The 24,167-nt window shown below is 46.9% G+C and overlaps 1 protein-coding gene across 1 annotated transcript in view; it reads left to right on the top strand.

Annotated features, from left to right (window-relative positions):
- The window catches only part of LOC126426487 (ankyrin repeat domain-containing protein 39-like), a 105,896-nt gene extending 88,466 nt beyond the window's left edge, over nt 1-17,430 (top strand). Inside the window, exon 3 of the mRNA XM_050088397.1 lies at nt 16,980-17,430. Within this exon, the coding sequence (XP_049944354.1) occupies nt 16,980-17,430 (451 nt within the window). The remainder of the gene's footprint in view (nt 1-16,979) is intronic.
- The last annotated feature ends 6,737 nt before the right edge of the window (nt 17,431-24,167 follow it).

Genomic DNA, 24,167 nt, shown 5'->3' with positions numbered 1-24,167 from the left:
CCGAACATCTGGCCGTCCACCGGCGGAGGAAGCTGCTCCTCCCGGCCATCTTAATGAGATGGCGGATGAACCTATAGAACCAATGGACGATGACTGTCCGCCTACTGATAGCGGCGGCAGTGCTCTCTCGAAGCCTGTCCCTCAGCGGCCTTCGAGGTGACCCCTTCTTTCATCTTCCTTTTCCTATCATGATGGCACTTATTCGCTGGAATATTCGCAGCATTCGCTCCAACCGAGAGGATTGAAGTTGCTGCTCCGCTTGCACCGTCCGCTCGTCGTAGCCCTCCAGGAAACGAAGCTACACCCATGCGATCACATTGTCTTGGCACACTACGCCTCTGTGAGTTTTGACCTACCCCCTGTGGTAGGTATTCCAGCTCATGGAGGGGCTATGTTGCCGGTCCGGGATGATATTTACTACGATCCCATCACATTGCACACCGGCCTGCAGGCAGCTGCCGTCCGAATTACTCTCCCCACTTTTACATTTTCCATTTTCCATTTGTACCATTTCCACTCCATTGTCGTCTGCCGGTACCAGGGCAGACATGATGCAAATTATTGCTCAGCTACCTGCACCATTCTTGTTAAATGGAGACTTCAATGCCCACCATCCCCTTTGGGGCTCTCCAGCATCCTGCCCGAGGGGCTCCCTGTTAGCAGACCTTATCAACCAGCTCAATCTTGTCTGCCTCAATACTGGCGCCCCTACTTTTCTTTCGGACACATCTCACACCTATTCCCATTTAGACCTCTCTATATGTACTACCCAACTTGCACGCCGGTTTGAGTGGTATGCCCTTTCTGATACATATTCGAGCGACACACTTCCTGTGTGTCATCCATCTCCTGCATCATACCCCCTCTCCCTGCTAAACTAGGTGGAACATCTCCAAAGCAGACTGGGGGCTCTTCTCTTCCAGGGCGACCTTTCAGGATCAAACCTTCACAAGCTGCGATAGTCAGGTCGCACACCTCACGGAAGTCATTCTCACTGCTGCTGAATGTTCCATCCCTCACACTACTTCTTCTCCACGTCGCGTAACGGTCCCCTGGTGGACCGCAGCATGTACAGACGCTTTACGTGCTCGTCGACGTGCTTTACGCACCTTTAAACGCCACCCTACAGTGGCGAATTGTATCACTTACAAACGATTGCGTGCGCAGTGCCGTCGTATTATTAAAGAAAGCAAGAAAGCCAGCTGGGCTGCTTTCACAAGCACCTCCAACAGTTTTACTACTACTTCTTCTGTTGTCTGGGGTAACCTGCGCCGGCTATCTGGCACTAAGGTCCACTCACCAGTTTCTGGCTTGACGGTCGCGAATGACGTCCTTGTGGCCCCTGAGGATGTCTCCAATGCTTTCGGCCGCTTTTTCGCAGACTTTTCGAGCTCCGCTCATTACCACCCTGCCTTCCTCCCCTGAAAACAGGCAGAGGAGGCTAGGCCACCTAACTTCCGCTCCTTGAATCGTGAAAGTTATAATGCCCCTTTCACCATGCGGGAACTCGAAAATGCACTTGCCCGGTCACGGTTCTCCGCTCCAGGGCCTGATTCTATTCATATTCAGATGCTGAAGAACCTTTCTCCTGCGGGTAAAGGTTTCCTTCTTCGTACTTGTAATCGCATCTGGATTGAGGGACATGTTCCTGCATGCTGGCGCGAGTCTATTGTTGTACCGATTCCTAAGCTAGGGAAGGACAAGCACTTGCCTTCCAGTTATCGACCCATCTCGCTTACTAGCTGTGTCTGTAAGGTGATGGAGTGAATGGTTAACTCTCATTTGGTTTGGCTGCTCGAATCTCGACGCCTACTTACTAATGTACAATGTGGATTTCGTAGGCGCCGCTCTGCCGTTGACCATCTGGTTACCTTGTCGACCTTCATTATGAATAACTTCGTGCGGAAGCGCCCGACCGTGGCTGTGTTCTTTGATTTGGAGAAGGCTTACGACACCTGTTGGAAGGCGGGCATTCTCCGCACCATACATACATGGGGCCTTCGCGTTCGCCTCCCTTTTTATTCGTTCCTTTTTAATGGATCGACAGTTCAGGATCATGTGGGTTCTGTCCTGTCAGACACCTTTCGCCAGGAGAATGGGGTGCCACAGGGCTCAGTTTTGAGCATCGCTCTCTTCGCCATAGCGATCAATTCAATAATGGATTGCCTCCCAGCTGATGTATCAGGCTCCCTTTTCGTGGACGATTTACCAGCACGCAGCGTACATGTTTCCTGGAGCGCTGTCTTCAGCGTTCTCTTGACCATCTTTACTCCTGGAGTGTCGCCAATGGCTTCCGTTTCTCTGCCGTCCTTATGACTCGGTCCCGTTGCTCTCCCATTCGTGGAGACAACAAAATGTTTAGACTTACATTTGGCAGGAAACTTAGCTGGTCTCCACATGTCTTTTTTGGCTGCCCATTGAACCTGTTCTCTAACTGTCCTCCGTGTTCTCAGTGGTATGTCGTGGGGAGCGAATCGAACCGTCCTACTTCGCCTATATCGGTCGATCGTCCGCTCAAAGCTGGATTATGGGAGCGTCTTATACTCCTCTGCACGGCCATCCATCTTACGCCGCCTCAACTCCATACAACATTGGGGTTTACGACTTGCGATCGGAGCGTTTTATACTAGTCTCGTCGAGTCTTCATGCTGAAGCCAGTGAATTGCCACTGACCTACCGGCGCGATATACTGCTTTGTCGGTATGCCTGTCGGCTACTGTCAATGCCCGACCACCCTTCTTATTGTTCCTTTTTTGACAACTCTCTCGATCGTCAATACGGGTTGTATGTCTCTGCCCTGCTACCCCCTGGAGTTCGCTTTCGTCGCCTCCTTAAACACCTTAATTTTTCACTCCCTGCAACCGTTAGAGTGAGCGAGAGCCACACGCCACCTTGGCTCCAGGCTCAGGTTCGCGTTCACCTTGACCTCAGCTCGCTCCCAAAGGAGGTTACCCCCGGTTTGGTATACCACTCCCGTTTTGTCGAACTTTGTTCGAAGTTCATTAATATGACCTCCATTTATACAGATGGCTCTAAGACCAGTGACAGGGTCGGGTGTCCTTTTTATTGTCGGGGCACAAAGTTTCAAATACCGGCTCCATGGCCACTGTTCGGTCTTCACAGCTGAGCTCTTTGTCCTCTACCAGGCTGTTCTTTATATCTGCCGCCACCGACATTCTGTTTGCCATCTGCTCCGATTCCCTGAGCGCCATCCAGACCCTCAGTGATCCGTATCCGGTTCACCCTTTCATGCACCGGATCCAATGCTCTCTTCAGCAGCTGGTGGAAGACGGTTCTCCAGTTAGCTTTATGTGGATTCCTGGCCATGTCGGTATCCCTGGGAATGAAGCTGCAGATGGTGCAGCCAAGGCTGTGGTCCTCCAGCCTCGGACAGCTTCTTGTTGTGTCCCTTCATCAGATTGTAGCAGGGTCATTTGTCGGCGCATTTTATCGCTGTGGCATGCCGATCGGGCTGCACTTACAGACAACAAGCTTTGGGCCTTGAAACCTCTTCCCGTGGCTTGGATGTCCTCCTCACGCCCTTCTTGGTGGGAGAAGGTAGTTTTGGCCCGGTTACGTATTCGACACTGCCGGTTCAGCCATCGCCATCTGCTGACGGCTGCGCCGGTGCCGTTCTGCCCATGTGGGAAATTGCTGACGGTCCGCCACATTTTAACGTCCTGTCCGGATTTTACTACACTGCGTCTTGATCTTGGTCTGCCATGTACTCTCGATGCCATTTTAGCAGATGACCCAGGAGCAGCTGCTCGTGTTCATTTTATCAACTTGACAAACCTGTCTAAGGACATTTGATTATACTGTTTTTTTAATCCTATGCCTGTCAATCTTTTATCGTGTTTTCCCTTTTAGTTGCTGTTTTAAACTTGTGCCTCGCGGTGCATTCCTAACGTAGTCTGGGCCATTGAAGTTGTGCGCCCTAAAACCACAAAAAAAAACTGACCACTGAAGACTTGTGATCTAACATTCCTTTGTCAGCTTGATAAACCTCCTGCGAGTCTAGAAGTCAATAAAACTCCTATATCGTCATGTAGTTCCCATCTAGATATAAATATTTACGCAGTTCTTTGTGCTATTTCAGTCAATGGAAACCTTTCCTTTGAGGTGACATTTCTTGCACCGTTATACCCTACCGACCATTTCGAATTATATTACAACCTGTACCATACTTCACTGTCGTTGTTCACTTTAGTTTAACACAAAAACTCACATTTGCAACAAGCAACTTATTATTGCTATGCGCTTCCTTGCAAATAAAGTATTTCCTTAACACATTACACAGAAATATATTTATCTAGAAGACTCCTAACTCCTACTACACATGGTGTCAAACGACATATTATGTTGGAAAATTTTATTATCTACGCATTTTTCAACCATTCTTTATGATCTGCATCAGATCCTTGTCATTATTCTTGACCATCACGTTATTCACTGCCTCATATTTAATACATTATTGGGCATTAGTTGTTAATCGCATACCCAGGGTTTGGTTCTGGAGCAGCTTAGTCTTTTACTGTCTTCTTCCAGCGCCATCCCCCCTTCCATGTAACGTAGCATAGAACCCATATTTAATGGCACAGATGCCTATGAATTTAATAATCATAAAATATGGAATTGTATTCATAAAAAAAATTTTGCTTCACTAAAAGTGCAATTGTTTAGTTTATCTGATGGCAGGTTAATGACCTCTGTGATTACCATCCCCGTTTCTACCCACGCCAGGTTTCGTTTCTCGCCTTCATAACAAAGATAGAATTTGGAAGGGAGTTGCTCTTTCAGGTAGCCTCAACTTCACCTCTCAGGTTTCATTTGCGCTATTTTTTCTGTGCAATTATCAATCAAGTATGCTCTGAATTGAGACTCTGTAAGCCTGCTAATGGGCTAGGGCCCCCCACAAAGGCAAAAGGGCAGGCGGAGAATTGGACATGCTGGAGGTAAATCTATACGTTAGTCTCGCCTCAGACTGGTGCTGTCAGGGGCGGAGAAGCGGTGAATGTATACATTGGTCACGCTGGGCGTGTCCCCCCAGGGGTCCACAACTCTTTTGTGGACACGTGCATAGAGAGCACGGGACCCCGAGCTAATGTGGCCCTCCTTCCTTTCCGGGCTGCATACCTTCCCTTCCCTTTCTGCATCCTTGCCCGTCCCCCATCTTCGCCCCCCCCCCCTCACCTCTGGCTCTTCCCTTCCCTTTCTCCCCCTCTGGGAGTATGGTTTGTGCCTACGTCCGGAGACGGACGCTCGAAACTGTTCCAAATTCCTTGCTTTCTACACTTGCAAGTCCTCGTCCTTCCTCTGTCCTTCTCTTTTCCTTCCCTCTTCTCTTTGCCCTTTTCTCTGCTGCGGCGTTTGAGACCACCTCTTCTTTCCTTTCCCTTTCTCTTTTTTCCTCCCTGTGCGTGTCTGAAGGCCGACCCACGCACTTCCATGCGTAGCCGGTGACGGGGTAACGCGTAATTCCCCACCCCGGGTAGACAGGTACGACACGTACGTACCCCCTGGTAACGGCCAGGCCCAGGGAGGGGTGATTACCCGAGCTGATACCTTCCGAAAGTGCCGATTGGTCCCTCCGTCCGTTTGTCGGGAGGTGTGACCTGAGGTGTGAACAATCACCTAAGGCGGGTGTGCCCTCGGTGAGGGCCCCCACAAGGGAGGAGCGCGCCATCGGAGACGCCGGTAATCATGGGGGATTCTTCCGCAATGGTTTCCTCACTTTCCACTATGTCTGCTCACAAACGTAAGTTCACTGAGTCTCAGCCACAGTCAGTTCTTCCTTCGTTGCCACAGTTCCTTGTTGTTTCTCGGTCTGACGCAGGTCACGACTTCTCCACGGTCAACCCTTTCATTATTCAGAAAGGTGTCGACGCAATTGCAGGTCCTGTAAAGTCTTGTTCCAGATTACGGAATGGCACCCTGTTGTTAGAAACACACAGTGCCCTCCAGGCACAAAAATTGCTGCGTACCTCACTACTACACACCTTCCCTGTCCGGGTGGAACCGCACCGTACTTTAAATTCCTCATGTGGAGTCGAATATACACGCTCCCTCGATGGCTTGTCTGATGAAGAAATTCAGCACTACCTGTCTGACCAGGGCGTAACGGCTGTTCATAGGGTTCTGAAAAGGGTTGACACAAACATCGTTCCAACCCGCACTGTCTTCTTGACATTTGACAAAGTTCAACTCCCATCGAAAATCAAAGCAGGCTATGAGATAATTTCCGTTCGCCCTTACGTCCCAAACCCTGCGCGTTGCTATCGATGTCAGCGGTTCAATCACACCAGCCAGTCCTGTTCCAATCTGGCCAAATGTGTTACGTGTGGCAAGGATGCCCATGAGGGTGCTTGTCCACCTCCATCCCCTCGCTGCATCAACTGTATGGGTGACCACGCTGCTTCCTCTCGAGATTGCCCCGTTTTTAAGGACGAAAAGCTCATCCAGGAAATAAGAGTGAAGGAAAAGGTGTCGACCTTTGCTGCTCGAAAATTATTCGCCAGTCGACAGCCCACCGTGCCTCAGACAGGAAAATACAGCACTGTCCTTGCTTCTCCTCGGCCAACAAAGGAGGTGGCCACACAGACTTGCGACCTCACCTTTAGTGCCACGGTCGTCAGATCGGCCAGCGCAAAGATCGCCCGTTCAACCTCACCACTTTCGCCTGCCCACTCTATATCTCACCCTTCGTCGGGTTCTGCTAAATCTCGAGCCCAAAAGTCAGACGCAAAGTCTTCGAAAAAAGAGCATACTCGTGAAGAGTTTTTACGTACCGCAACTTCACAACCATCGGTTCCTCCTTCATCTAAACACCATACTTCCAAGAAGGCTACAAAGAAACCCAGTTCCTCTCCTTCTCCGCCAAGGAGTGTCCCATCTACAGCACCACCTGGCGGAAATCGCCCTCGGCCGTCTTCTGTGTCGCCGAGGCGCACTGCTGGTGGCCGGTCAACCGGCCGATCGCTGGTGGCAGGAGCTGCTCCTGACCAACATATGGATCAGGATCTTCTGCCTTCGACTGAATGCCATTCCATGCTGTTGGTCGCAAGCTCAGAGCAGTCGTTGAGTTGACAGCGCTATTGGTAACATTCCTCCTTTTTCTGTTCACCCTATGTCCATTATCCACTGGAATATCCGCGGCATTCGAGCCAATCGGGATGAATTGTCGATCCTCTTACGATCCTACTCGCCGGTCATCTTCTGTCTTCAGGAAACAAAGTTGCGTCCCCATGACCGCTTTGTTCTCCCTCATTTTCAGTCCGTCCGATATGACCTCCCCTCTGTTGAAGGCACTCCAGCCCATGGAGGACTCATGATTCTTCTCCATGATACTCTCCATTATCACCCAATCCCCTTAAACAGTTCCTGCCAAGTTGTCGTCGTCCGTCTTTCCCTTTCTGGATACACGTTCTCTCTTTGTACGGTATACATTCCATCGTCCACACCAATGGCACGAGCTGATCTCCTTCATCTTCTTGGTCAGCTTCCACCCCCCTATTTGCTGGTTGGGGACTTAAATGCCCACCACCCGCTTTGGGGATCTCCACAGCCTTGTCCACGTGGCTCACTATTGCTAGACGTCTTCCACCAAGCGGATCTAGTTTGCCTCAACACTGGAGTCCACACATTTTTGTCTGCCTCCACGACACATTTATCTCATTTGGACCTTGCGGTCGGTACTGTTCCGCTAGCTCGGCGCTGCGAATGGTTCGCCCTTGATGATACACACTCGAGTGACCACTTTCCATGTGTCCTTAGATTGCAGCCTCAACTGCCATATATGCGCTCACGACGCTGGAAGTTTGCCCAAGCCGATTGGACACTTTTTTCGTCTCTAGCGACATTCGATGACCGTCGCTTTCCCAGCGTCGACGATGAGGTCACACATATTACCGACGTTATTCTTACAGCTGCGGAACGTTCAATACCACACACCTCCGAATTGCCCCGGCGCCCCCCAGTTCCTTGGTGGAACGAGGCATGCCGTGACGCAATACGTGAGCGGCGACGTGCTCTTCGCATTTTCCGTCACCATCCAACTTTGGCCAACTGTATCCAATATAAGCAGCTCCGTGCGCGATGCCGTCGCGTCATCCGCGATAGCAAGAAGGCAAGCTGGAAATTCTTTATTAGCTCATTTAACACCTTCACTCCCTCCTCGGAAGTTTGGAGTCGGCTTCGGCGGTTCTCAGGCGCGCCTAGTTTCTCCCCGGTCTCTGGGCTCACTGTTGCGCATGATACCTTAGTGGACCCCGTCGCAATTTCTAACTCATTGGGTCAGCACTTTGCTGAGATTTCCAGCTCTTCAAATTACCCGCCAGCGTTTCTCCCGAAGAAACGTGCAGCGGAAGTGCGACATCTTGCTTTCTCCTCTCAAAACCACGAAAGCTACAATACTGTTTTCTCCATGTGGGAACTCCAACATGCCCTCTCTTCTTCTCGCTCCTCCGCCCCAGGACCGGATGGTATCCATGTCCAAATGTTGCTGCATTTGTCAACCCATAGTCTGCGTTACCTCCTTCGCCTTTATAATCGAATTTGGACCGACAGTACCTTTCCCAGACGATGGCGGGAAGCCATTGTCGTTCCCGTTCCGAAACCTGGAAAGGACAAACATCTCCCCTCTAGCTATCGCCCCATTCCTCTCACGAGTAGTGTCTGTTAGGTTTTGGAGCATATGGTGAATTACCGTTTAGCTTGGTGGCTGGAATCCCGCAGTCTTTTAACACCAGCCCAATGCGGTTTCCGAAAGCATCGTTCTGCAGTTGACCATCTTGTTGCTCTCTCCACTTATATGATGAACGATTTTCTCCGGGAACACCAAACGGTAGCAATATTTTTTGATCTGGAGAGAGCATACGATACCTGTTGGAGGACAGGCATCCTCCGCACACTGTTCTCTTGGGGCTTTCGAGGCCGGCTGCCCCTTTTTCTTCGCGAATTTATGGCAGAGCGCACATTTAGGGTGCGGGTGAACACTACTCTCTCCCGTACTTTCTCCCAAGAAAACGGGGTTTCCCAGGGCTCTGTGCTGAGTGTTGTACTGTTTGCCATCGCCATAAACCCAATTATGGATTGTCTCCTTCCTGATGTCTCGGGCTCCCTCTTTGTGGACGATTTTGCGATCTACTACAGCTCTCAACGGACCAGCCTTCTTGAAAGATGTCTTCAAGGATGTCTCGATCGCCTCCACTCGTGGAGCATCGAAACCAGCTTCCGTATCCCACCCAGTAAGACCGTTTGTGTTAATTTTTGGCGACATAAGGAGTTTCTTCCGCCCTCCTTACATCTAGGTCCTGTCAACCTTCCGTTTTCAGACGTCGGTAAATTCTTGGGTCTTATGTATGACAGAGAACTGTGCTGGTCCTCCCACATTTCCTATCTTTCGGCTCGCTGTCTGCGTTCCCTTAACATCCTCTGTGTCCTGAATGGTACCTCCTGGGGAGCGGACCGAGTGGTCCTTCTCCGCCTCTATCGCGCCTTAGTGCGCTTGACATTGGATTATGGAAGCATAGTCTACTCCTCTGCTCGGCCGTCTATTCTTCGGCGTCTCGACTCTATCCACCACCGTGGATTACGTTTAGTGTCTGGAGCTTTTTACACCAGCCCTGTGGAAAGCCTTTATGCTGAGACTGCTCAACCTCCGCTGTCCAATCGGCGGGCAGCCCTTCTGAGTCGTTACGCTAGGCATCTGTCTTCCATGCCTGCTAATCCAGCCCATGACCTTTTTTTCGACGCCTCCTTTGATGTAGGGTATGCAGGCCGCTCCTCCTCCCTACTACCCCCGGGAGTCCGCTTCCGTCAACTGCTCCATTCTCTTTCCTTCCGCTTTCCTAAAACCTTCTTGACAACTTGGGGTACAGCACCGCCTTGGCTCCATCCGCGGATCTACTTGCTCTGTAACCTTTGTCAATTTCCCAAGGATGGTACCCCTACACTTGTTTATCGTCGGGCATTTGCTGCTCTATGTGCACAAATGACGGACGCCACATTTATTTACACCGACGGCTCGAAAACATCATTAGGTGTAGGGAGTGCCTATATTGTTGGCGACACCCCAAATCACTTTCGGCTTCCCCACCAGTGTTTGGTTTATACTGTGGAGCTTTACGCTGTTCTCCAGGCTGTCCACTACATCCGCTGCCATCAGCGGATACAGTACGTAATCTGCTCAGATTCTCTCAGCTCTCTCCTCAGTCTCCAAGCTCTTTACCCTGTGCACCCTCTGGTCCACCGGATTCAGGACTGTCTGCGCTTGCTCCACCTGGGTGGCGTCACGGTGGCGTTCCTCTGGCTCCTGGGACACGCTGGTATCTGTGGGAATGAGGCGGCCGATATAGCGGCCAAGGCTGCAGTCTCTCTTCCTCGGCCAGCTATTCAGTCGCTTCCCTTCACCGATCTACGGAGCGGTTTATGTCGCAAAGTTGCTCAATTATGGCATGCGCATTGGTCAACACTTCCCCATAATAAATTGTGGGAAGTGAAAGCCCTTCCTTGCGCTTGGACCTCTTCCTCCCGAACGCGTCGTCGGGAGGAGGTAATTTTAGCTAGACTCCGGATAGGGCACTGTCTTTTTAGCCATCGACATCTTTTAAGCGGCGATCCTCCCCCACTCTGTCCCCACTGCTCTCGGCTGTGGACGGTAAGACACCTTTTAATTGAATGCCCCTATTTTAATCCGTTACGCTCCCGTCTACAGCTATCGCCTGATCTATCGTCGATTTTAGCAGATGACACGCGCTCAGCCGACCGCGTTCTCCAGTTTATTAGTGACAGTGAAATGACGTCAGTCATTTGAAGCTTTTTTTTGGGACAACCAACCCCTTTCTGTAGTGGATTTTTAAGCATTCCTTCTGCTTTTAGTTTCTCCAATTTTATGACTTTGTTCCCATTGCTGCTGGTTTTAAATTTCGGGTTTTTACTGTTTCCTAAGTCACGGGCTGGGCGCTAATGACCATAGAAGTTTTGCGCCCTAAAACCAAAAAAACAAAAAAAAAACGCTGGGTGTGGCAGAACTTACTTTCTGCTAGCCAGAGAAGGATGTCGACCAGGGATAAAATGGTGTGTGTGATGCCATGACGATGTGGGCAGAACACTAGCCCACCTGACAGAGGAGTGCAAGGTCTTTTTACACCAACCACGCCAGCAAGATGACTTTCCTGCTGGAAACCGTGAAATTCACTCTGATTACCTGCACAGTTGCTCAGTAATCATAGAGCTGCCTCATTTTTCTGGACAAAGCTCCAACTGGCTAACTTCCTGTTGCAGTGGTGGTGGTGGTGGTGGTGGTGGTGGTGGTGGTGGTGGTGGTGGTGTGTGTGTTTAAGCTGATTAAACTGGTGCTGAAAAAGCGCTCTCTCCGAATGGCTGAAGGCGCTCCTGGGGCAGTCCTCATGGAACTGCAGTGTTCTGCCGTGGCAGATAGGCAGATGGGCGTGGTGCGCCGAGTAAGAGAGTTCTGTAGTTAAATGAACATGGTGTGTCGAGCAGGGAAGCTTGTTAACGGAAGGGTGTGAGGCGCCTAATGACAGTCTGATTCAGATAGGCGCAGAATCCTGTGTTGTTTACATCTGGGCCTAGTGAGCAAGCGTAGCCACCAGCACCAATAAGACAAATAGCAGGTCTTTGCCGCAGCATAATTTCTTGCAGATGGCTGTGTCTTTTGATAATATTTGCAGACTTGCAGTTAGCGAAAGTAGAATGTTAGTTAACTGTCTGTGGAGAGCCTATTTCCACCGGTTTTCAGATGAACAGTGTTATTGCTAGGGCATTTTCTCGGTGCACAATCATCCAACTTCTGAATTCTATTCGCAGCCAGAGTAAGTTATCCAAAATTGCTATGCATGGAAAGTATGAAGATTGATTTCCAGTCCTATCCTACCTTTACTAACGACAGTTTGTGATGTTTATGTGCCGGGTTTTTCACTTACTGTGTTTTTATGTTGTGCATTCTGATATTTCAAATAATAAAGACTTTCGTTACCCGGTAACTGTTTTATTTCAACAGTGAAAAGCCTTTGAATAATTACTTTCAATGGGTTTCACATTTTACTCATTGATTACCTCTACTGGTGTGAGTGCACAGCTACTGGGGGGGTGCCATATCTAGTTAGTGCTATCCTTGTGTGGAGATCTCAGTAGGTTTGTACCAGGAGTTTCAGTAGCTAGTAGCGGACACCACTTTGAAACTTAGCATTTACTTCTCCTAAGTGCACACGAGAAATGGCATCCACACAAAGTACCATTACACAGTACCACTCTGTGGTAAGGAAACTAGAAAATGTGTGAAGGAAATCTAAGGAGCAGCCTAGATCTAGATATCTGATCAGATGAACAGTGGCACAATATCTACTGTACTATAAAATTGTATTATGAGGAAGGTTAATTAAAATAGGAATGCAAGAGAAATAAGTTACTGTGATCACTTCAGTGATAGAACAATTCTCATCAGGTTTAGAAAACCAGTGTCAACAATAAAGGTATGTAATCCAAAGTCGCGTGTAGAAAATTTGGTGAGAGAATAACTATGTTACAACATTGAACAGATAATTTTATGTGCAAATCCAGATGAACACACAATGATGCAGTATTGAAATACTGTGGTTACGGAATTGACAAAGAAAGACAGTATGGGGTCTATCGTAGGAAAGAGAGGGGGAAGTCTGCGAGGAACAAGAATTATATTGTTGGACAATCAAAACAGAACTGTCACAGGAGACTGCCTTTTCTGCCTCAGCTTCTCAGGATGTGGAACATCTTGGAAGCACTGTCAATGTTGCCACAGCTGCCCGCTCCAGTAACCCCACACAAATGAGGTAAAATCTCGGCCAATGTAGATGATGACTGTGGCTGTTTCTACTGCCGATTTACTGTTCAGACTTTGCCTTCGGTATTTCCTTTTCTATAGGGGGAACGGGGACAACTTCGTTTGTAGCATTTGCGCCCTAATTCCTCATTTAGATGTTGGATGCTTTCAAATTTCTATCTATTCCTACACTTTTCCCCCTCTAGTTCCATGAAAGTAATCATATGATATCTTAACACACGTTCTTAATATCCTGTCCCTTCTTCTTGTCAGGGTTTTCACCTTACTACTACTACTACTACTACTACTACTACTACTACTACCACCTCCATTGATTCTGTAGAGGCGTTCAGTTGCTTTACGTCAGGTCACCTAACTTTCAACACACATCTATGCCACCACATTCCGATCGCTTATTTCCCTTCTTTTCCTGTTCCCCCCCCCCCCCCCCCCCCCACAATCCACGAACTACTTCTATAAAATAGTGTTCCAATTGTGCATTCTCAGCTATTTCTTCCCCATTTCAAGGGCTATGTTCAGTACCAATAGCTTTGTTGTGCAAAGGATGTTGTCTTTGACTGTGCTTGCTTGTGTTTCTGAAAATCTTTGTACCTCTCTACATCTACATGGATACTCTGCAAATCACATTTAAGTGCCTGGCGGAGGGTTCATCGCACCACCTTCATAATTCTCTATTATTCCACCCTCGTATAGAGCGCGGAAAGAACGAACACCTGTATCTTTCCTTATGAGCTCTGATTTCCCTTATTTTATCGAGGTGATAGTTTCTCCCTATGTAGGTCGGTGTCTCCAAAATATTTTCGCATTTGGAGGAGAAAGTTGGTGATTGCAATATAGCGAGAAGTTTCCGTCGCAACGAAAAACTCCATTCTTTTATATCCAGCCCAAATCCTGCATCCAGTGACATATTTCGCGATAGTACAAAACGTGCTGCCCTTCTTAGTACTTTCTCGATGTACTCCGTCAGTTCTATCCGGTAAGGATCCCACACCGTGCAGCAGTAGTCTAAAAGAAGACGAACAAGCGTAGTGTAGACAGTCTACTTAGTAGATCTGTTAAATTTTCTAAGTGTTCTGCCAATGAAACGCAGTCTTTGGTTAGCCTTCCCTACTACATTTTCTGTGTGTTCCTTCCAATTTAAGTTGTACATAATTGTAATTACTAGGTATTTAGTTGAATTTACGGCCTTTATATTTGACTGATTTATCGTGTAACCGAAGTTTAACGGATTGCTTTTAGCACTCACGTGGATAACCTCACACTTTTTGTTATTTACGCTCAGCTGCCAATGTCCGCTCCATTCAGATATCTTTTCTAAATCGTTTCGTAGTTCTTGATGTTCTGATGACTTTATTACTCGATAAACGTCATCAACAAACAACCTAAGATTGCTGCTCAGTTTCTCCCAAATCGTATATATAGATAAGGAACAGCAAAGAGCCTATAACACTACCTGGGAAACGCCAGAAATCACTTCTGTTTTACTGACTTTCTGTCAATTACTACAAGCTGTGACCCCAGACAGGAAGTCGCAGGGTTCCAATATAAGCCGCTTGAGTGGTACAATGTCAAAAGCCTTCTGGATATCTAGAAATACAGAATCGACATGAAATCCCTTGTGAATAGCACTCAACACTTCATGCGAATGAAGAGCTAGTTGTGTTTCACAAGATGATGATTTCTGAATCCATGTTGTGTGTGCGTGAAAAGACCGTTTTTTTAGAGGTAATTCATAACGTTCCCACACGATATGTTCCAGAATCCCACTGCATATCGGCGACTTTTGTAAGTTTACTCTCAATGCAGTAGAATTTCTTAAAGTCTTGTACTTTATGGTAGCCACTTTTGATGTGCAGTTTGTCGCTGTAGCACACATACCATATTCAGTCGGAAACGTGCAAAGCAGGGAGTAGAATAAAGCAGACACAGCCACAGGTGATGTTACGCCTTACAAATCCCAATGCAGCAGTCGTGCATTGCGAGGTGAGCTGGCCAGGTGAGCTGTGCAGAGTTCACACTGCAGCACTTCAGCTGAAGAAGGCAGGAGTCTTTCCACACCTGAGTACAGGGATTCCCATTACCTTTTTCTCCCTCGTAAAACCTATGCTGACTTGCACTACACCATCATGATTACACTACAGACTTTTTTAACTTGTATCGAGCAACTTGTACTACATGAATCTGACAGTTACTGGCGAATCCTGTTTACCAATACCTATAGTGACACCCACAGATCCTTATTCTTAACAAAACTTTGCACATAGCGTGGTGGTGAAGCTTTCTTTCCATGACACTCTCTCCATAATAAATAATCATAGCTCTTGATTCACTGCTGTGTAAGCTGGAAGTTCAGATGTGGTGGTGAACATACATTGGTAGCAATTCTGACAAGGCGTGTAATCCAGTCAGTAGCTGATCATGTTGGATGGGTGCAAGAGTGTGCCACGGAAACAATCTGTAAGTTCTTGATACTCCTTATAATACAGAAGGCAGCAGCCCACTACAGGATGGCTGCAGCTCGGCCAAGGAATTGTTCTGCCTCGAATAGTGTTGGACCAGTGTTGGCCAATTGCAGTGTGTGTAGTGACTGCTCCAGTATCAAACAGCTTCAAGGGGCAGCCTGTTTCGTGTTAGAGAAGTGGTGCTCACACAACGACTTTACTATAAATGGGTTTGGTACAAGTACTCCGTCGAGCTGCGTGTGTTTGGCCTGAGCTATGCCTTTTGGCATGTACATCAGACTTCCACAGCTGCCAGTGTGGAACGATTGTCAAATCTGCTGCTTGAGTACTCCTGTGTTAACTATTCCTACACGTGCCAGGTTGACACAGCAACATTTCAAGGCTATGCTATATTTCGTAAAGCATCACCTATGCTCGCCTGCTGCGATTTCTTTCTTACGAGCGTTTCTTCAAATTCTTCTAGTTCTTCCTGCCCAGTTTTGCTTTCTTTCCTGTACTTGTCTATTTCATTCTTTAGTGGTCTCTACTTCTGTACCCCTATCATTATGTTTCCTCTTTACAAAGATTTCTTCAGCTTTCCTTTCCTGTACCTGCATTTGTCTTTTCCCGTTCTTTAATAGGCAGTGTTAGAGAAGTCCATTCTCATTCAACTGGCAAACTAGCATTTTATTCCTCTGTACTTCAGTACCTGACTTCATTACACATAGATTCCTGCTGATGGTTCTCTTAAGCTTCATCATATTCAACGTCATAGCTAAACTGTGATTTGTTTTCACATCAGGTTTTTTTTATATGCTTTACAGTTACACATTTGATTTCAGGAGCCCCATCTTGTCACGACATAACCCAGATGAAATCCTTACCTAGACTCCAGGCCTTTGCTACGTTAGCCTGTCTCTCCTCTTATTAGCCAAATCCACTGAGGCACAAAAGTGCTCATATGAATGTCCCAGCTTGTGTAGATTTAAAGCAACTCCACCATATAGAAAATGTTAGAAAGGAGCTGGGGGTGCCTTGCATGGGGAGTGGTATGGAGAGAAACAACTGCTAATTAAAGAGGTGATCCAAGAAAATGGACTTCAGTGATAAGATCGTGTTGTAAGCTTAGTGTACTTGGAATAGCAGTCGCCTTAGTGTCATTGTAATGTCTGAAATGAAATGTTTCGATCAGCTGGTTGTGTGTGAAACAAACTGTCACTATTAGGTGAGGCTGTATCACGAAATTTGCAAATAACTGGACTGATCTGTTTGGCCTCATATCAGAAAAATGTCTTTAAATACCTGGAGATTGTATTAGTTGTCAGACATACGTGCATGCACTGATATTTGCCGCAAGAAGCATCCATTTCAATGTAGACCAAAGACTGGTATGGAGTAGCATCCTCAGGTAACAGGAACTGACTTGCAGGAGTCAATGTGAAAATAAATATGGCAAGATAATTTCTTGAGTAATTGAATAAAGCAATTTTTAATGGATAGTTAAATGAATTTGATTAAGGAGATACAACAGAACCTCTGCAGCTTAATACAGTTTCACACTATTTTTGGATCGTAGGAGAATATCAGGTTTGTTGCTGGATGGATAAGCATTGAGAACAGTTTTTCCCTGTATGATAGCTTTCTCTGTCAGGTATGTGTGCTTGCAGTACTGAGAGAATTTTTGTTTCGTGTTGCAGCCTTTCCAGAGAGGAAAGCCGCAGCAAGCTGATGGAAGCAGCTGAGGACTGGGACATGGAGGAGGTCATCGCGCTGGTGGCGGCAGGGGCGGATGTGGGGGCGAGAGGAGAGTGCGAGACTACTGCTCTGCACTGGGCAGCGGAGAGTGGGCACTTGGAAGCGGTGAAGCGCCTGCTGGGGGCTGGGGCAGAGGTGGACGCCAGAGACAACAGACAAGTCACACCTCTGCACTTGGCTGCATATGAGGGCCACACACCTGTGGTGCGACTGCTGCTTGGGGCATCAGCTGACCCCAACGCTAGAGATGCTCTAGGGAGGACGCCACTGCACGATGCAGCAAGAGAGGGCCATTTAGATGTGGCGACTGCACTGCTTGAGGCAGGGGCAAACAGTGGGGTCAGGGATCCAAAGGAAGACAAGCCCCCTGGTTATCGTCAGAGAGCAAAATAAGCAGAGATATGCCAACATGAAATTATCTGTGCAACAAATGACTGTGGAAGAAACTTGAAACAGTTTTTTTACACTTCTTCTTAATAAGTTTTAATAAAGAATGCAAAAATTTGATCCTGCAGTCTCTTATTTGGGCCCATCTCCAGTAATACTACAGCAAAACTCAGGTACAGGTAGATATGAGTACTCTACATTAACAAGAGGCTGCAAGCCATCGCTTACTTTTATCATAAATATATCTGAGTGACGTTAAATGTTACTGTCTTTACATACAGAAAATACTCTCAACAATCTTCAAACTGTGGGCTACATAATTTTTTGTTTGTGAAATTAATGAATTTACTCGTCACATTTTTGTTGCCTATATCTGCACTCACTTTCATAACTCAATTTAACAATCAAATTAACTAATTTAATAAAATTAACCGTTTAATTACTGTGTACCCATTTATTACCAAAAAAAACGATAATAGTTCAGGCATACGAGGACAGTGGCATTTTTAAGATTGCAAAGGTAATGAAAATTTTTTATTCATCCTTTTATAACTACAACCAACTGATAACTCTTACAGAAAGTACACAAATCAGAAAAATGGATGATTCTTGATTGACAAAGCATTCATTGGGGTGGAAACTATACAAATTTTGTTATGAATTAATCTTTTTTACAATGTAATCTTTGTTTACATGAATCTAATGTGAGGTTCAATTTTATTCAAATGGATTAAACTGCGACCACCCTTGTGACACACGATATGTAAGATGATATGCAGTTCTACTGTCAGTGAAGTTGGAAACTGCCACTGGCTCTTAGTCCACCATAAGTTGCACACCACATCTCTCTCCCACTAGGTAAAGACCTGAAGTTCCCCTCCAGAGGAGGACCAGAAGACAGTCACTTTCCACCAAGCCTTGGCACAGGAGCCAAATTAGCAAAAAAGCGTCTAGCTGTACAAACCAATCGAACTATCCTCTACTCCCTTGACTGTTCTGTTATCTGGGTAGCCAATCCAGACACAGCACAGGGTTCCCACGCTGGAGAGTATCTGATTTGCATTTTGTGAGAGCAGCCAATCAGCGACTCAAAATCGCTTTCGTCTGAAAAAGATTTTAAGAGTAAGGAGGTGTCTTTCTCACAGTAAGCATGGCAGTGTTTTGGCAAAAATTCTACCTAGATGGGAAAACAGTCTTTTATGGAGAGATCTAACCTTTCCAGGCCGACCACTTCCAATTTCTGAAAGAAGCTGTTAAGCTTACCAGTCAGTCTCCTCCCCCCCCCCCCCCAACCCATGTAATGTGTTTTTGCCGCTCACTAAAAGAAGCTGCTGACTTCCTGGCGTCAGGCGAGTTGCAGTCTTGCCTCCACTAAACACGTGCACCAGCCATTCTGTCCGTATCGTCCCAGCTCCAAATTTGAGAATGCTTGGAGTTTAACCATAGCACTGTTTGCACAAAAGATCAGACTCCAGTAGTCTCTTTTAAATGGTTTCCTCCACCCACTTTTTGTCAACTGGCTACCTTGTCGATGTCTGTTACCTAGCCCAGATAAAATTTTTTGCGAACCAGCGCTCTCCTGCTCTGATCGTAAGTGGAAAGAGGGGAGTGCCATGGCCTGAAGCCCCTCTCGGGGTACAATCCACAGACCACCGCTTCCCAGAATCACTTGCACAGCCAGGTCGTTGGACACAGCATGTATGGCCTGCAATCCACCTTTCTTCCTATTCTCCATCGCCTCCACTACCGCTCCATTATGCCCACAATTTCCTCATTTAAAAAGTCATAAACCACACAAACCAAATTTAGTACTGGAAAAACATACCTAGCTCCCTGTTGACAAATAATTTCACACTTTATTGAAGAGGTTAGTGTGACATGGAGCAGAAGAAATTGACACTCTAACTGGGTATTGAGAATGAAATGCCAGACCTTGACAACTTTGCCAACCAGAAACACAACATCCTATCTTGACCTCATTCAAGTAGGTGTCATACACTCACTGCCGCATGACTGCAAAATTTTTGTGGTTTGCTGGGTGTCAGAATTTTTCCTATGGACCCTCAGGTCTCTGACATACTCTGACCATAAATACGAAGATTGAATAGTTAAAAGTTCATGCAGACACTTGACTAATCCATTTACAACGAGGCTATCAGATGAAAGGTTTCCCTAACCCCAATACAGTATTGTTGAGCATTGATCTTTCTCTGCCTCAGATATTTTGTTTCCCTTGTCCAAGCATTCAGTGATTCAACCTTCCATGTACACAACAAAATGACAAATCCTAGCCAAGCATACAGCAAAACTTTCTTTTAGTACAACAGAGTAAATGGTGTTGACATGAAATAAATGAAATTCACATGACATGTGTAACATAGTGAGACTTACAGAAGTGACACAGGCAGTTTGATTATTAGTGTATTTGTTGTGATCTTTCGTCAGTTTTAGATTTTAAGTGAGAGCGACCTTGTACCCCAATACACATCTTTAACCTAACAAAAAATACAGCACAGAACACAAAAATCAGAATTAAAAACACAAACATTGTCTAATCCTGCTCCCTTCTCAAGGGTGTTCATGAAGTTCAAAAATTAAAACATTAGAGAAATAAACACAGCACTAGTGAAGATGTGCATAACAGGTTGGATGTGGCTGGTGTAGTGGGTGAGTTCGTGCTAAGAAAGAGTTAGCCCCCTTTACTTATCAGTGATAGCAGCATGGTGGGGCAGAACTTGTCTATGGCAGCAACAGGTAGGCATCTGGACTATTGACAGAGATGGGCAGCACAAACACAGTTACTCTTGTTAAAGACAGTCCTTCAGCAGCAGTTGTCAGTGTTGTGGCAATTGCTGTGAGACATAAATTGCCTGGTGTGGCGCTTTCCAGTCCCTCCTTTGTCAGGTCCCTAGAGACCCTTGTCAGTGGTGGCCCCAGGTCGTTGCACGACTTTAGGGGCGAGCCTCTGTTACCTGTTGGCTGCAGATGAGGCACCCCTGTGGACTCTCTCTCTCATACAGGTGAAAGGAATGAGTATGATTCTGCCTGCGCCTCCATCGTCCTTCAGCTGCCTCGGTGTCGTCATGTTGGCCAGCTACCTGTCCTGTCGCCTAGGGCACCAGTTGGACTCTCACCTGGGGACATCGCCCCCTGCTGTGACGCCACGCTGGCAGCAGCACCCAAGGCTTTGCTATGACACCCGAGCCCTGCCAGCATTGTCATATGGTCACCTGCACTGTACCAAGCCGCGTCCAGCCATGGTCTATCACTCGATCCTCATTTGAAACACTGTAGTCCTCTGCATAATCCTTTGTACATGTTTCAGTGCCATGTTTCACAATGAATGTTTACAAAAACACATACATAGAAAATAATAACAAAAATATGAACTGATGGTCATTAAACTTCAAAATATTACTAACGTGAAGAAAAGTGCCTTACTGATTTTTCATTTAATTCGTGTACCAAATATTATAATGAATCATTTATCTAAAAAAACCATAATCTTTTTCTAGTTGTCAAGCTGTGTTGCTGTTGCATAAGTCAGTGTTATGGTATTTTCCTGACACTAGTGCACCCCAGTGGGCTAAGCCAGCACAGCCTACGAATTCATACTTAAAGCGCTCACACCATGCAGCACTTACTTATAAATGTTCTACCCATTCCCAAGTGTAGCTACGTCTGACCTTTCTAGTTTGTGCTACTCTGGACTGTGATACTTCTCCTGATGCAAACTTATTGGATGGTTATGCTGATGCAGATATGTGGTGCAGAATTAGTCGAATACTGCTCACCATTTGTGCTGTCACTATAGGTCATAAATTGCACGAATTCACCTTTCCCTCTGAAACTAACCAATAACTCTCAAAAATCGACGTACAGATATCAATTAACAGCTGCAGTGACATAAAAATACCAAGTCTTTTTAATAATTTGTAGTGCAAAAGAATCTATCTTTCACTTTCATCTGGTGCCATTTGCTGTTTCCTTCCTATCCATCTAAAAATTTGCTACCGTGACTCAATGTACACCACGTAATACAAAGCTTTACCGATGACGCACATCTGGTGTTAGCGATCCACAATCGAAATACCTCAAAGGAAACATCATCGCACAACTGGCGATAATGGATAAGTGACAACTACAGACGAAAAGGTGACACCAGCGAAAAATATTGCACCATAAGTGATGTGGCGATAACCCTAACCGAACCACAGCGAGAAAGAAACCATACTCGAACGTAAACACGCATGTGGCGTGGACAACTCATCTCCATCTCACAAGATACTATCACCAGTATCGGTGGCATGATGCTAATTCGCCAACATCCACTGTCGGATCACAAATCAGTTTCTGTAGCACCACTACTCACTCCAAATGGTGGAACAGATCGTGCATGCCCCCAACCAGTAATGCCCACAATATCAACCCTCCCACCCTTTCCCACCCCCCAGGGGGCTCGCCATTCTTTGGCAGGTTCGTGCTTGGCTACCATGGGGCCCCAGCCTTTGCAGAATTTCCCTTTTGTGCTGCATGTCTATCTTCTTGCTATTCTTTTTTCCCCCCTCCCTTGTGGAACATGTCTGGGGTATTATTGGGAATGTTGCGCATTCTGTAGCTGATGTGCGAAGTCACACGTTTGTTTTTCGCTCTCCTTTCCTTTCTTTGTTTCCCTTCTCTCGTTCCTCTGCTTTGAGGATCCTCTTCCTCCCTGTGCGCTCCTGAAGAGTGGCACAGGCGTCTGACTCGTAACAGGTGACAGGGTAACGCGTAATTCCCAGCCCCTGGTCGACAGATAGTGTTCGCACATACCCCCTGGTATAGGTCAGGCCCAGGCAGGAGTGATTGCCTGAGTCGTAACATTCCCAAATTGCCGATTGGTCCTTCCATCAGGTGTTTGGGAGGTGTGGACAATCAGCTAAGGCGTGTGCGCCCCATTTGAAGGGGGCCCGCGATTGGAAAGAGTGCGCCATTGTAGATGCTGGCAATCATGGGGATTTCCTCATGATGAGTTATTCATCTTCCCACTCAACATCTACAAAACATAAATGCAATGAGGCTAATGATTCAAAGACCCTTCCCACTGCACCATGGTTCCCCGTGGTTTCATGTACTGAAGACGCAGTCCCTCCCCACATTAAATCTGTTCATTATTCAGAAAGGTGTTGATGCAATTGCTGGCCCTGTGAAATCCTGCTCTCATTTACGGAATTCCTTTAGGAGACCACTTCCGATTTTCAAGCACAACAACTGCTTGCTGCCACACTTCTCCACGGTTACCCTGTTTGTGTCAAGGCCCATAGAGGGTTGAATTCCTCCTGTGGTGTAATTTACACCAGGCTGCTCGAAGGTCTGAGGCCGAATTCAAATCTTACCTCTCTAATCAGTGTGTCTTTGCCATCCATAGTGTATTGAAAAAGGTAATTCCTCCTTAGTGCCCACCTGCACTCTTTCTCACCTTTGATAGAGTGGTGCTTCTGTCCAAGCTCAAAGCAGGCTATGAAATCATCACTGTCTGGCCATACATTCTGAACCCGATGTGCTGCTACCAGTGTCATCGCTTCAACCACATTAGAACGTCTTGTCAACACCCAGTCAAATGTGTCACCTGTGGTAGGGATGCACATAAGGGCAATTGTCCACCTCCTTCTCCCCACTGTATGAACTGGAATGGCGGCTATGCCGCCGCCTCTCGGAAGTGTCCAGTGTATCTCGATGAGTGGGCTGTTCAAGAGGCCTGGGTAAAGAAAAATGTGCCTTATCCAGTAGCTCGCAGGTTAGTGGCTAGTTTCAGACCCAGCATTCTCCTGTCTGATGCCTATAGTTCTGTTCTTGTTACCCCTTGCTCCATGAAGGACATGGCCACGCAAACATGGGACCTCCAATTCAGTTCTGAGGTTGTGAAATCGACCAGTGTCAAAGTAGCATCGCTTTCCCCCATCCAGCTGTGCAACAGATCGTCACTCTCGCCTCAAGGGACGAAACCACCAGCTACACAACCGGTAGACCGGCAAGGACAGGAGGCATACTCCTGTGAAGACTTCCTCCATCCCTCCAGCGAAACGACACCCAAGCCTTCATCCAACTGCAAAAGCTCAAAGAAGGCTCCAAAGGCAAATGATCTCCTTTGCCACCTCGAAGATCCTATTTGATGGTGTTGGTTCATGATACCTTAGCCCGGCCAGCCTCTGTGTCCTGTAGTAGCTCCTCTTCCCTAGCTGTCAATAGGCAGCCGCCGATGTGACACCCTTCTGTCTCTTCATCATGACTCTCCGCCAATGGAACATTCACAGCGTTTGGTCCCACAGGGAGTATTTATGACTGCTTTTAGCGTCGCAACGTCCCTTTGTACTCTGCGCTCAGGAAACTAAATTGCCCCCTCAAGACTGGTTTGAGCTTTCACATTTCTTACCGATTCGTTTTGACCTTCCCCCTGAGGTCGGCATTCCCACTCGTGGGGGCTCATGCTGCTCATATGGGATGACATTTATAGTCAACCCATCTCCGTGACTACCAATCTTCAAGCTGTTGCAGTTCAGCTTTCCCTTCCTGACCTGACTTTTTCCACCTTTACTATGTCCCTCCATCATTTGCTGTCACCAGGGCAAACTTCCTTCAACTTATTAGGCAGTTTCTTCCCCCCCCCCCCCATTTCTGCTAATCGGTGACTTTAATACACAACCTCCTTTGGTGTTCTCCCACGACCTGTCAGAAGGGTGCTCTCTTGCTGACATTTTTAACCA

The sequence above is a fragment of the Schistocerca serialis genome, chromosome 11 (assembly GCF_023864345.2).
Source record: "Schistocerca serialis cubense isolate TAMUIC-IGC-003099 chromosome 11, iqSchSeri2.2, whole genome shotgun sequence".
Classification (NCBI taxonomy): Eukaryota; Metazoa; Arthropoda; class Insecta; order Orthoptera; family Acrididae; genus Schistocerca; species Schistocerca serialis.
This window is presented reverse-complemented; position numbering and strand designations above follow the sequence as displayed.